This window comes from Pteropus alecto, unplaced genomic scaffold (genome assembly GCF_000325575.1).
Source record: "Pteropus alecto unplaced genomic scaffold, ASM32557v1 scaffold42, whole genome shotgun sequence".
NCBI classification, from domain to species: Eukaryota; Metazoa; Chordata; class Mammalia; order Chiroptera; family Pteropodidae; genus Pteropus; species Pteropus alecto.
Window position 1 is genome coordinate 11,968,203 of NW_006434825.1, and position 15,538 is coordinate 11,983,740.

The following is a 15,538-nucleotide window of genomic DNA, read 5'->3' on the forward strand; positions in this document are numbered from 1 at the left end:
GCTTAGGCACCAGAGACTGGCAGTGGCAGTGGCTCCTGGTAAGGTTCGGCGCGCGGCCAGCTCTTGAGTTCGGAACGGAACACTTGGTGTCGTGGTCCCCGCCCGGAAAGTTTGTCGTGGAGCCGCGACCTCCTGGCCGGCGCGGCCCGGCATGAAGCGGCGCTGAGGAGCTGTCGCCGCGGTTGCCGCCGCCGCCGCCTGAGGAGGAGCCGCAACACCGTGGGCCACGCCGATGACTACTGCAAACTGTGGCGCCCACGACGAGCTCGACTTCAAACTCGTCTTTGGCGAGGACGGGGCGCCGGCGCCGCCGCCCCCGGGCTCGCGGCCTGCAGGTGGGTGCCGGGCCGGTGGAGCGTCTGCTCCTCGCTCGCACGAGCTCGCCCTCTCCCTGGTCCCTTGGTTGTCCGGGGTCTGTGTGCGTGCGTGTGATGAGTGAAGCGTGGATTTAAATCTTTGAGGCAGCATGTGGGTCGCAGCGACGAGTTAGTGGCCGCAGGCTTGGCTGGAAACGAACTAGTGGGGAACTCGACTCCAGGACGCCTATGGGCAGTGGACGCCTGGAGTTGGGAGGCCGAGGGTCGGGGCCACTGCCCAAGTGGCGTCTGGTTGTCGCTGCTTTGGCCAGCGTGGTGTGGAGAAAATGTCCCTGTGAAGTGTAAGTGCACTTGGATTTTTAAAATCTTTATTTGAAAGATGCGCATTCTAGGAGCTTCGAAAATTGGTGCACATGTCTGTTAAATCTACTTTGCTGCGAGAGTAATGTTACCGTGTTTAAGTTCCACTTGTGCAAGTTTATGGCCACATTTAATTCGAAGTGTAACTCATAACGGAACTTTCTGAAAACTAGGTTTATTTTCTCGAGCAAAATGTTTCGGAAGATTACAAGAAGGTGGTTTGCCGTGTTCATAAGTCTCCTAGAAAGTTCTGGAAGTCAGTTTTTATTTTTAAAAAAAGCTCACCTCGGAAGATGTTTTAAAAGAGATCGGGAATTGAGAAGACTGGGCACCATAATGCTTGGAGGTCAGACCAATCAGGAAATAGAAACGGGATGGCTGGGGACTTAAAGCTCTCCTGTGACCTGGTTTGGAATACTGTGCTTCATTAAGTTCACTTTCCCTATTACATATGTAAGCAAACTTCAAAAGGGTGATGGATAAGGCTAAACCCTATTTATTCTTTCCCGGTATTAGGTGAATTACTGCATGTTTATATTGATGTTCAACAGACTTCTGTAGAGTTACATTGAAAAAACATCTGAACGTGAGGCATAAGGATTCTCTGGGCAGTCTTTGTCTTATCAGTCCTTTTAGACTTTATATGTTAGATGTCTTTTTCATAAATAATTTACAGTAGTTATTTGTTGGCTGCGTTTATTTCAATTTCACTGAGATCATTCGAATACCTATTATATCGAAGGCACTGTTAGGTACTGTTTAGTATTATGATAGAGGCAAAAAAAGACAGGTCCCACAAGGAGCGTGGGAAATTAGGGAGATGGGCACATAACCCAAATAACTATGCTACTAGGCAGACTGAATGGTGGAGAGGGTGGTATTGAATTGTACTTAGATTATTGGGATTTAACAAAATTTAAACAACTCGTTTGAGTATTTTCATTATAAAGAAGATAAGCAGTTGATATCTGCTGCAAATTGTCACAACGCCCACAATGATGTCAGCAAACTTATTGGGCACAAACTTGATTAGAACACATTATGTACCAAATATATATCAGTTAAGGTGTTAACCAAACATGATTAATAAAGGAGTATCATCATGGAAATAAGAATATTTTTGTACATCCAAAATATTGAATAACATTTAAAACCGATGAGAAATGATTTTTACTAAAAAGTCCAAAAAACATTTTGATATTGAAATGGGTCTAGAAGGAGTTAAGATTTATAACTGAAATTCACGAAGTTGAGCAGTTTTGTTCCAAAAAAATTGACTTTAAAATATTTTAGTAGCTATTTTTTTAAATTAAGGCGAAATACACAACATAAACCATTTGAAATGAATGATTCAGTGGCATTTAGTGCATTCACAATGTTGTATAACCTCTACTTCTCTCTAGTTCCAAAACATTTTCATCACCCCAAAAGGAAACCCCGAACCGATTAAACAGTTGTTCCTCATTCTCCCTGCACCCCGCCCCCAACCCCCAGTCTCTGGCAGCCCAGTCCATGACCTGGAATCTGTCTATATGAATTTTCTTATTCTGATTATTTCTTATAAATGCATGCATACATCTGTGACCTTTTGTGTCTACCTTCTTTCACTTAGCATAGTGTGTTTGTGGTTCAGCCATGTTGTAGAATGTATCAGTACTTCATTCCCTTCTATGGCTGATTAACATTCTATTGTATATATTCCCCAATTTGTTTATCCATTCATCCGTTGATAGCATTCAGGCTCTTTCTACTTTTCGGCTATTGTGAATAGTGGTGCTGTGAATACCTAGCAGCTAATTTTTAAATCCTATTGAGAAGGATATAGTATATATTTAAAGCTAAGGTTTCACAAAACTACTACTGTTTCACAAAAGTAGTTTTTATTTTAATAAGGATAATAACGTGTGTAGTTTGAAGCAACTAGTTGATTAACTGACATGGTTTTAGGATAATAATATACAGTAAAGTGGGCCATAAGAATAAAATTGCTTGGTAGAATTCAGGTCAGTATTGAGTTATATCAATGTTTTTACTTGTTTTGGGATTTTCTTCCTTGTTGGAATAGAAGTTCCTTCCATAAGGGCAGGGATAATAGTGTCTGTGTCTTATTTATAGTTGTGCCTAGCACAGTGCCTTTAATATGGTAGGCACTCCATTGAATTAATGAATAAAGACTGCTTAAGTTTTGAGTCAGTGCTCACTTAATTGTGGTAGAGGAAGTTGATGAGACTTGTTTCAGTTCTTTGGTTTTAATTAGTGAGATCCATCAGACAGCAGATCTTGGTAATTTTGGGTTGCAGGTTTTCCATCTCTAAAGATTTGAGAGTACTTGTATCACATATCAATTTCCATACAGAAGATTTTTGAAAAATATTTAAGGAGGAGTGGTTAAGAGGATGAAGACTGAGGACAAGCCAAGGGGCTGACTTTGGAATGTCCTAAGCAGGTTTGTTAAAGTACAAATTAGATAATATGATTTCACACTTGATAATGTCAGATACGTTTGTGACTGACTTTTTTTAAATTAAAAATTATTGTAGTGTGACTGACTTTTTAAGATTATTCCTTACTGAGGTGTTTTCAGATTTTTTCCATTAAAAAAAATTTAAGATCTTTGAGTCTTTAGCTTTTTTTTTTTTTTTTTTTACTGTGAGGACAGTGCTAGCTTTGATTTTTCCAGTTAAAAATGAATCAAACTATTTTGTTTAATATTTCTTTTACTGAATACATAGCTTCAAAATGAAGATATACCTCAATAGTAAATAGAGAATTTAAAGTTGGCAAATGTTTAATGTAGTTTATTAACATAATTCGCCACTATAAAAGGCAGCTTCTGGTGCTCTATTTTAGTGTACTGATTGTATATCTCTAATTTAGTTTGATGATATAATAATCTTTACTTTTCAAATTAAAAATTTCACTCTCAGAGTTTGTTCATTACTAAATATTGACTTTCTAGTCCTGAATGAGAGTCACTGGGAGGAGTGTGCTGTACTGTGTGTAGTGTCGTATCTTATCTACTATTGCTTTTTAAAAGGGAGAAATATCTTAGATACAATATGTATTTCTGTAATAAATTTACTTTATGATAAAGTATGTGTAATTTTGTCAGATACCACTTTAATATCCAACTTTTTCATATGTAAAGTTGAGGAACTTTTCCTAGATCATTGTCTAGTTTTTGTAGTGTTTTTACTTTGTTTAGTGCTTGCAGATCTGATTCATGGGTTCTTTATAATATACTATTTCTTAGATAATTTTATTCTCACTTTTCAGTTTTTATTGATAACTTTTTACTCAACATTTTTGTTTTATCTTGTGTTAAATGAGGTAATATGTTTAAAGCTCTTGGCACAGTCCTTGGTCCAGTGGTGCTCATTAAGTGGTGGTAGTTAACATTTCTTTAAAAAAAAGAACACTAAAAAAAAAAACTGATGATAGGTTATTTTTTACATCCTCCTCGAGGTCCTTTTCTGTATACTAAACTAAAATATGTTGGTGAGCCAGTCATAAAAACCTTACTTAGATGAGTTGGAATGTGTTTCTTAGACATTCTTATTTTATCCTCTTAATTCTGTTATTATTTTCAAATTTACATACTTTCTTATATCTTACTAAATATAAGTACTGAAGGTCATTCGCTTTTCATTGTTTTTCTACTCTTGAATTAAGTTGCTACTGACTCAGTATGGTGTGATGAGAGGTGCTTGATTTGCTAACCATATTAAGTATAATTGGTTATTTAAATCAGTATGAAAAAGGGGAAGTTGCATGTATAGTTTCCTGTAGAAATTTAATGGTGTGTTTGTACAGCACACTAGGTACAGTAAAGGATGATTTGCGTAAAGGTACTGCTGAGCCTTGCTTTCTTTTTATACCATCAATCAGATTTTTCTTTAGACTTGAATGCAGCAAGAATATGTATTAGGTGATTGAGTCAATAGTGACATTTCACTGTTTAATTTGAAGAATAATTTAATATTTTGCTTGATTTGACACTTTTCCTGGTAGGAGTAGATGATGCTTCTCAGGGTACTAGCAGAATTTTGTGATGAAGATTAATGAATAAATATGTTTTAGTGAGTATGGGGAAAAATTGAGGAAAAAATTCCATGTCATATTGTTTTGTTAAAACCTCATCATTGTAAGGGCATTGCTATGCCTATGTTTTCTTAAGTTTTCTCATTAGCCAATACAGAAGGGATATTTTGGCATATCTTCTAAACTATTAGTAGAGATAATACTGTAGTAGTTTTATTAGCTGATATAAAAATTAAAACTTGGGTATTATGTACATGACCAAGAAATTGTAGGGGTCTAAAAAGGCTAATGTCTTAAGCATTTAAGATACTAATTTAGGGGAAGTTGTAGAACCAACTTATTATGATTTGCCTTTCTGCAATATCCAGTAAACTTTGCCTAAAATTGTATGTATTTTTATTGAAGATATATACCAAGCTCTGCTTTTGAGTTTTGCCCTATATTTATTTTTTTAGCAAAATGTGATCATAAGAACATTTTTTTGGTCAGAAAATGTGGAATTCATGTTTCTTCAGAGGAAGTAATAAGTAAAATACTGATACATAAAATGGAAACCTTTTAAGAGCAGGTGAATTGTTACTTATTGTGAAGTTTAATATGTCCTTTATTTTCCTTCTTAGTATTGAGTAGTTGATGATTAAATATAATGATGTTATATTTTAAATAAGAGGTGGGGTTGATAAGGCCATAATACAGTGAAGTCAATTGCATTACTCTTAAGAGATAGGAAATCTGAGTAGGTTGAGCCTCATTTGATAGTAAGCAATAGTTTGCTCACAGCAGTAACATAAATAAGGGAGGTGTTGTCTAAAGCTGTCTTGGTGGGTCAGGGGAGTAGACACAGCAGACTTGGCAGTAAGCCTGGCTTCTAAAACAAAATCCAAGTCATCAAATTTGCCCAGGCATGCCATATGAGGTTCAAGTAACAGTGGAATTTAAGAGGAGAGTTTGTTCAGGGAGGCTTAGGAAAGTTGCAAGCAGGAACAAGCTTTTTTAACAGCCATAATTTTAACTCCAACATAGCATGGGTCTGCATGTATTTCAGCATTTCTGGTAATGTTTATATAATTATATTGCATGACTCTTACCTGTTTGCCTCAATTTGGTAAATTCTTTGGAAGAGAGGAACAATTGGACCTATAAGATTTGTAGTATGGTCTATGAATTGTCTTTGAATTCATAGCTGAAATTTAATCAAATGGGATAGTTCTGGTTAACATCGGTATTCCTGGGCATAAGGAAACTACATGTCTATGAAAGCTTAAAAACTCCACATATACTGGAGAAGTAACTTGAAGTTTAATTTTCCTACAAAATGTACAGTTTCAGTATGTCTTATGTTACACAAGCAGGTGAGAGTTTTAATATTTTAAAATATGTTTTCAGTGTCTTAAAATAAAATTTTGTTTTAAATATATTACATTTTCATCAGCTTTGCTGTTTAATTAGACAAGAGGATTATATGAGCTTTGAAATTATAACTTTTTTCAATAGTGTTGATTTGTGTCATATATAAAAATATTTCTAAAAGCATTTTTTTTTCCATGAAAGTAATCATTGGTCAGAACACTTCAATGGACAGTTTGTGAGTTGTACTTAAATGTAAATATTTTTCAGTGTTGCTTTAAAATAAAAAAAGTTTTTAAATAAAAATGGCATTCAGGAAAAAATAACATTCAAAAATTGCTGAAGCTAGATGATGGGTATATAAGGGAGTTCATTATAATAATCTCTGTACTTTTGTGTATACTTTATAATTTCCATAATAGAGTTTAAAAATGACATTTAAAAGCTCTTTGAGCTCTTTAAGATGCTAGATTAGAATGGGAAAAATGTACACTTTAAATAATATCATTATGAAGTTAATAGGATTAGCTGTTGCATATAATTTAAAAAAATGGTTTAACAAATAAGCAGAAAATAAAAATTATTTGTATGTCTGATTTAGAAAACCCATTTCTCTCTTTGGGTAGTATTAGCAATGGGATAGTGAGGTGAATTAGTGGTGTACATAAATAGGAAGTAAACTGATCTCATGATATGCTTTTGAGTAGGTATTTTTTTAATTTTTAAAATATTTTCTAAATAGTAACTATAAGATCAGAAAAATTTATTCATTGTTTAGTAATTTAAGGACTTTGAAATTATTTTTAAAAACTTTAGTGTTTGATCATGTTGCTTTTATCCAGTCTAATATTTAAGTATTGTCAATTCACTTGAACTTTTAAATTTACGATGAAATGAAACTAGAGAATTTAGTCTTAATTTTAAAACTAGATTTTTAATCTATATATTGGTAGAGATTAACTCACAAAATTATAAAAGACCTATAAATTCTTTTGATTTGTGAACATTTAAGAGCAGACTAGGTCCAAAATTTATATCTTATGTTTTGCTGTTTGTGAAATCATATTGAATACTAAAGGAATACAAGTTTTAACTTTGTCCTTTATTTAAGGAAAGTCTTTGGGGAAAATATCGAAAGTTATCTAAATGCTACTTTTAATTTTTTATTGCAACATAAGAAATTAAGGAAACTTGATATTTCCTCTTCTAGCAACACTTATTTATAGTTTTCACTTCCTTTTGGTAAAGATTCTTCAATTAAAAATGACATTCAGGAAAAAAATGACATTCAGAACTCGTTGCAGCTAGATGATAGATATATGAGGACTCATTATACTCTCTGTTTGAAAACTTTCATAACACAAAGTTTTGAAACCTTTTTGACCAAGATGCAGAGTAAGAAATACTTAACATTTCAACCTAGCATAAGCATACATGTTTATACAGAGAAAACTGAGATAGAAGTTTCAGATAAAAACAATATTTACCTTTATGCTATGGCAATACCCTAATATTTTCTTTTTCATTATATTGAAAAATTGTTGGTCATGATTCACTAATAGATTACTGCCTTCAGTTTGAAAAACAGCTCTAGGAGATGGTTTCATAGTTCTGATTATGTTAAAACTGGCCATTGAGATATTCTTATTATTCAAGCCATATTTCCCATATCTGCAGTTCTTTAATACATTTTTAAAATTATATTTTAAATTGAATTAGCTTATTGCTGTCTTTTATTGGGTTAGTTAGTTGCTAAATTTTGCCACTTCCTGAAAATGAGTTGTATCGCCCCCTTTCTCTCTGCTCTGTGGGCAAAGTAAAGTCTTGATCACCTCCTGTTTGGATTTGTGTAATTTTCTCTTCATATTTAATTCCTATATATTCAGTTTTGAAAGTCACAGCTAAGGTTATTTTCGATTTCTGCTCCTTTGCACCTATAACCTGCCTCTTCATTGTACTCCACCTATTTTATATATCTCTGTGCATTAATATCAAGTTCATCATCCTTATTCATATTTTTTGGGTCCCAGCGTAAAACTTTTCCCTCTACCCATTTGTCTGAACTGTCTCCGCCATCCTTGTGTTGTTTCAAAGTCTTTCTCTTTTGTGAGCCAGTCTTGAAACATTATTTTGAGGTAGTACTAAGCTCTAGGACTGTGTTCTAGATTTGTTTCTATTGCTAGTTTTGTAACTGCTAAAAAGCACAGAATAGGTTCAGGCTAATTCAATCCTTTTATTTTATAAGAGAGGAAATTCAGATCCATTCAAGTTTACTTGCCCAGGGTCATTTAACTAGTAATTGCTTAATTTCTGCTTGAAAATCCTAGAGTTGTTTTTCATAGACTATAATTTCGATCACTTTTGTAACTTTCTTTTTTGTTTGTGTTTTGTCAGGGTAAATATTCAATTTAGTGTTATTGAGTACCTATTATGTGCAGAATATTTTTATATACATTATCTCCAAGTCTCATGATAACCTGAAGAGGTAGGTATTTCCATTTTATACCAGAGGAAATATAAGTGCAGAGAGAATGGACCATCTAGAAAGTAGAAGAGTTGGTATTTGAACCCTGTTTTTTTTGTTTGTTTGTTTTTAAACCCTAGTTTTTTGTTGTTGGTTTTTTTAAAACCCTGGTTTTTTGACTTGGGCTCTTTCTACTATGCCTCTTGCCTCACTACTCTCAAAAAGAGTTTAGTACAGAAATATTCAGTTTTTCCTTTGGTGAAACCAATATTCATGGCAAGCGCTTGGATTAAGACATATCTAAGAGCTAGGGCTTACAAGTTACACTTGTGTTCTGTAACTAGATTTTCTGTTTTTTGCTCAAAATGGCTACTTTAGGGGTGCCTCTTAACTTCCTTGTCTGCTTTGGAAAATTTTAAATGATAGCCATTTAAAATTATACAGCCAGACCAATAGAGGGTACTGCACAGCTAACTGCTAGGCCCCCCCAATTTGGCTTTTTTGGGCTTTTTGCTTCCTTGTGGATCTGGAGGTCAAGTGCCATGTAGTTTGAGGTTTTAAGTACTGAGAATTTGAGCTTTTTTTGGCAACACCCTCCCAAGTGGTGCTGATCAGGGTCTGATTTGTGATCTGTGCAGGCTATTTTGAACTTCACATTTAAAATTTAAAGCATTTTTAGGTTTGTCATCAAAACTACTCTCAACTTAAATAAGGGGAAAGTTCAGAATTTAAAAAATGCTAAATTACTAGTTAGGGCCGGTTTTTTTGTTTTTTTTTTACATTTTGCTTTCACATGTTCTAAAAGGTATGTGAGTACTATTTATTTATTTATTTATTTTGGTTGAATTTAAAATCCAAGTAAAACTGCTCTACTTTCTATAGCCACTAAAGCTGACACATTTTTTTCCTTGATATTTTGATCAGTTTGCCATCTGCCACTTATTTATATCTCTCAAGGTCAGCACTGCCTGTTGGCTTCTCTTTGTTTACTACCTATTTCTTTTTTACACATACCCAGTTGTCTCTGAGCTTTACCAGATCTCTCCTTTTCAGAGCAAAGGCAAGAAGGCTATTTTGTTGTTACCTAGTAGATATTGACTGATCACTATTTGACAGAAATGGTAATACTTTAAATTTTCTAGTTTAAACATATGCAAATAGTTATATTCGTTGTTGCTATTTGGTAGGAGAAAGGAAAGAGCCACAAACACTGGCTTCACATGGCTCTTTTCTTGAAAAGTGAGGAAGGACTTTTCCAGAAGCCTACAGCAAACTTAACCTCTTATTTCACTGACCAAAATTGGGTTACTTTCCTAAATTAGTCACTGGTAAAGACTGATGGAATTATTCTTAGCCAGCCAGGCTCATCCCTTGGCCTGAAGTTGTGGTTGGCTTTCCCTGAAGCACATGGCTGCATGGGAGAGGAGTGGATACATGGAAGAAAATCTGTTAGTGAGGAAGGAGAAAATAGATGTGTGGGGTGAGATAGGTTGGGGTGTGTGCGCCTGTGTGGTATCAACCAAAACAATCTCCTGCATTTACTATCCACAGTTTGCTAGCAATTGAGGAAGTTTAACATGTAAATGAGACTTTTACTATGTAATTATTTTTTTGGCACTGGCTTTTTCTCTTGCTTTGTCAGAGTTCTTGGGGGTGGACAGGGGAGCTTATAAGTGCAAAGAAAGACAGAGGATGAAGTATGGCTAATAGATTTCTCTGAATAGTGAGCTTGGTGTCTGGTGAGTGGGATAAATGGGACACCAAATTCATGTTTCTTGTATACAGTTCAAGTAGAATCAGATGGTCATGAAGACATAGAGAAGCATACAGAATCATCTAGTTAAGCCAGTCCTGATTTTCAAAATAGAGATAGCAAAGTACCTTTTAAATGCTTTTAAGTGTTTTATTTTACTCTTTGCCTTTAGGCTAGTCTGAAAGGAACTAGGGTTAAAAGATAAAATAAAAGGATATGCACTAAGAAGAGAAAGTAGAAACCTGGCATGAACTTTGAATAATAATCTTATAGTGACTGAGAGGGAAGGGACCTCAATCTTTTAATAAAATTTATTGTGTGAGTTTATTAGAGTGGACATGTAAATAACAGAGGTACAGAGAAGGCCCTCTGAGAAGGTAAATAACAAAAGAGTTTAACTTTGAGAGGTCAGAGAATAGGTCATAATTGAGCTGAATCAGTAGAATGAGTTTCCTAGGTAGATAAGGTAGGAAATACATTTCAGCCCCATTGATAACCACACTCAAAGCCATAAATTAGAGGGCATAGTCCTTTAATTTGGAAAGGTTGAAGATCAAGTTTGGTATCCAAATGTGACTGGAGATGGAGAACCTGTTATGCTGTATAGTAGGAGGAGTTTGGATTTTAGATTGAAGACAGCAGGGAGCCATTGAAGGATTCCAAGCTGGACAGGAATGTCAGATTTGTGGTTTAGATCTTTCTGCTACACTGTTGATAATGGATTGAGTAAGACAGGAATGAGATCGGGGCACATGTTGTATCTGTGAAATGATAGGGCAGAAGAGTAGGGTTGGCAAGGTGGGAATAAAGCTGAGAGAGTTTTAGGGGAAAGAAATCAATAGTGACACAGGACAGGGCAAATTTCCCCAAGTGGGAGGAGACCAAGCCCTGCACTTGAGAGAAGAAGAGCCTTCTTTGGTGGAGAGTGTAGAAATAATTCAATACACATGCCAAAGTTAGGGTGAAAAGGAAAGTTTATTAAAGAAAAGGAAAAGCAAAGACTAGAGAAAGCAAAGTCAAAAACCCAAGACAAGGGAAAAAAAACTGAGTATGGGGGATCCAGTTTATATATCATTCTTTAATAACTGTGAGTTACAGTTTAAAGACTTATTTCCTTTGATATGGGTATATGGTGAGGAAGGAGAAGAATTTATAGCATGAAAAGCCTGCTGGCAGTTCCCAGCCTTTAATCCTTAGGTTCCCTATGGTTTTAGCCATAGGGAATGAATGATTTTATTTGTGTGTAAGGCAGAGACTTAAAGATTGTTTTTCCTGTTTCCCCTTTCACTGGTGTGGGAAATGAGTTGTTAGCAATCCTAGCAGAAATCTTCCTTTGTTCTGCAGGTGTCCTTCTGGCTTGGCTGCAGGGCCGATCAGCATATTGCAGTCTCTGAATGTAGCTTGATTTCACATTTTAATTCTCTTGCTTCCTCCCTACATTAATAGAACTTGGTGGTATCAATTGAGTAAGGAGAGGAAGGAGGCTAGGATTATTTCTGTTTTTCTGGTTTGGGTCAGTTGTGGTAGGAGAAGCAAGTTTGGAGGTGGGGAGAGGGAGAAGATGATTCGATTTAATAAAGTGTGCCAGTTACTATGAAAAGTCTGGGAGGCTTATATGTTATTTTACCAGAATGAAATGTGTGAAGAAGAGACTAGATGAAGTAAAAGGGGAGTTTGGGCTTCTGGAGGGCGTAAATTGTGGCAAAATGACTAAGAAATCTGTGAAATAAGGGTTGTTTATTAAGATTTGTTATGCAGATAAGAGTAGTTCTTTTCCCGATACTAGACAGGGAACACCTTTATAAATGGAAATTTGATGTCACTTTTATGAAGAGAATTTTATGCCTTGCTTTTAGGCAGAAAGGGGGAGGGTAGAGAGTTCTTTTTCTGTCTGCTGTTTTTCAGTTGCCTTCAGCTCAACTACTCCTTATGCAGAAGTGGCATATTTTGATGTGGCATATCCTGATCTCCTTCAATAAAAAGCTGTACTTATTTAAAATGTACAGTTTGATAAGTTTTGACACATATATACACGTCCCTCGATTTACGTGGTATTTTTTTTTTTAGTGACTTTTTTTATATGCGGTAAATATCCTCCCCAGCCCTTCCATTTCCATGGACTTTTTATCCATGGTCTCCATTTACGTGGTCTCGTTTTACAAGATTCTTTCATTTTCATTACCATTATTGGTGGTTACTCTTTCTAAAAACAATAGCTTAACTCAGCAATGTACAAAGAACTGATACTAACCCACAATTATTAATGATCTTCTCGTTCATTGGATGGCAAATAAAAAAGCATGGGTGACACTGATGTTTTTCAGGATTGGTTTTATAAATGTTTTGCTGTAGAAGCTGAAACTTATATGAAGGAAAAATGTCTTCCTTTTAAAATACTTTTACTTTTAGATAATACACCTGGTCATCCACGTAATTTAGAACCTGCAAATATAAAAGTTGTTATATTTGCCACCAAATACAACTTTCTTATTCTAACCTTAAGATCAAGGCATTATAGCCACCTTTAAGATTAATTCTATTAAATGGAGTTTTAATGATATTTTTAATAAACTTGAAGATAATGAATCACAGTTACAGAAGCCTGGAATAAATACACAATTTTAAGTTGTATCAAGAATATTGCTTTAGCTTTGAGTGCTATAAAGCTGTCAACTTTAAATGCTTTCTGGAAAGCAATATGGCCAAAAGTGGTTGTACCAGGGAATACGGTTCCAGCAACTGAAAAGGGATTAACTGGTATTATTAATTTATTAAATAAATATCAAAAAGAAGGCTCTGACAGTTTGAATGTAGATGATATTAACGAATTACTGGTTGATTACGAATTAATTCATTTAATATCTGAAGCCATCCTGCCGATGAAAAGGGCAGTGACCTGGAACCAGTTTCATTCACTGCAGAAAATATTTACAAAGCTCTTCAGTTGGCCACAAAACTGGAAACTGCAATTCTAGATAACGATCCAAACATCAACGAGCCTTAAAATTTTGAACAGATTTTTAAAAATGTTGCAGCGAACATCGAAGAATTTATGAAAACTTTGCAAAAGATGGGGCTGGGAAGAAATCATCCAAAAACATAAACATAAATAATGAAACTGAAGTGGTACTTCCAAATATTTCGAGTGATGAAGATAGTGACTTTGTGCCAATTAAAAAGAGAAGATTGATTGCTTTAGATTACAGTACAGTCACTGACAGTGAATAAAATTTATTTTGATTTTTCTGAAATTTCATTAGCATTTTTTTGTGAAAATATGTGAAATAAATATTTTTATGGCTTATATTGGCCTATTTCTTTAGTAGGTTTTTGTACTGGTAGACTCTTTTTACGCAGTTTTCTTCTGCGTTAAAAAAAGACATGTGGAATGGATAATTCAGTAAATTGAGGGACAGTTGTATATCTATGGACCACATTCAAGATAATGAACATATCCATTACCCACAGAAGTTTCCTCCCACTCACCTTTTTCCTTTATCCAGATAACCACTGAAGTTACTGTGGAGAACAGAAATGGAATCATGAAGTATATACTCTTTTTTTTCCTCTGACTTCATTCAGCATTGTTATTTGGAAATTCATCAATGTAATGAGCGTATCAGTAGGTCGTCATTTTTATTGGAGAATAATTTCCATTATATGCATATACTACAATTTGTTTTATCTGTTCACCACTTGATTGGACTTTTAGGTTGTTTCCAGGTTTCGCTATTACAAATAAAGCTACTGTGAGCATTCATGCATAAAAGTCTGTGTGTGGACATATTTCCTTTACCCTTGGATAAATAAATACCTAGGAATGAAATGGTTGGATCATATATTAGATATAAGTTTAACTTTTTGAGAAACAGGCAAACTTTAAGTGTATAGTAGTTATCTCCTAATGGTTTTATTTTATTTTCCTTAATGACTAATGCCCTTGAGCATCTTTTTGTGTGCTTTTCTGCCACCCATATATCTTTTTTGGTGAAATGTCTGTTCAAGTCTTTTGCCTATTTCAGAAAGCTTTTTATTTTGAAATAATTATAGAGTCACAACAGTTGCAAAAAATATATGAAGGGAGGTTCTGGGTATTTTTCACTCAGTTTCCCCTAACATCATCTTGTGTCACTATAGTATATTATCAAGACCAGGAAAATAACATTGGTACAATCCACCAAACTTATTCAGATGTCACCAGTTTTACCTGTACTCTTTTGTGTGTGTGTGTGTGTGTGTGTGTGTGTGTGTGTGTGTGTGTGTAGTTCTGTGTAATTTTATCATGTGTCTATTCATATAACCATCACCACAGTCAAGATACAGAACTGTTCCATTACCCCAAAGTTCCATCTCACTAACCCCTTATGGTCACATTCACTTCCCTGCCCCGTCTCCCTGCCCCAGTCTCTATTTCTTGATAACCACTAATCTGTTCTCCATCTCCATTATTTTATTTCAAGAAAATGTTATATAAATTTAGTCATATACTATTTAACCTTTTAAGATTGGCTTTTATCACTCAGTATAGTTCCCTGGCGATCCTTCCAAGTTGTTGCGTATATTAAGTTTGTTCCTTTTAATTACTGAGTAGTATTCATTGATATGGATATATTACAATTTGTTTAACCTTTACCCATTGAAGGACATTTAGTTATTTTCAGTTATTGGCTATTATGAATAAAATTGCTATGGACATTTGTGTGTATATTTTTTTGTGAATAAGTTTTCATTTCTTTGGTTATAAATTCCCCAAAAGTGCCGTTACCTCCCAACCTCTAACAAAACATGAGTTTTGCTCTATAAGAAACTGCCAAACTTTTACATTCCCACCAGCGGTGCATCGATTACCCAGTTTCTCTGCTTCTTAAGCAGCATTTGGTATGATCACTATTTCTTATTTTAGCCATTCTGATGGATATTAAGTGGTATTTCATTATGGTTTTAATTTATATTTCCCTAATGACTAATACTGTTAAGATCTTTTTTATCATCTCTATATCATCTTTAGTCAAGTGTCCATTCAAGTCTTTGCCTCTTTTATTTTATTTTTTCTGGCTTTACTGAAATATAATAGACAATTAGTTTCTCATATTTATATTGTACAGTTCAATGAGTTTTTTCACTTATAGTTAACATACAATAATATATTAGTTTCAGTTGTACAGCATAGTGATCAGAGATCTATATAACTCACAAAGTGATCACCCAGCTAAATCTAGTACCCTTCTTCCCCCTTACATATTTATTACAACATTG

General features: G+C 34.7%; 1 protein-coding gene across 1 annotated transcript in view; it reads left to right on the forward strand.

Annotated features, from left to right (window-relative positions):
• Positions 1 to 6: 6 nt before the first annotated feature.
• The window catches only part of NFATC3 (nuclear factor of activated T cells 3), a 95,526-nt gene continuing 79,994 nt past the window's right edge, over positions 7 to 15,538 (forward strand). Inside the window, 1 exon segment of the mRNA XM_025045299.1 lies at positions 7 to 335. Coding sequence (XP_024901067.1) covers positions 233 to 335 — 103 coding nt within the window. The 5' untranslated portion in view covers positions 7 to 232.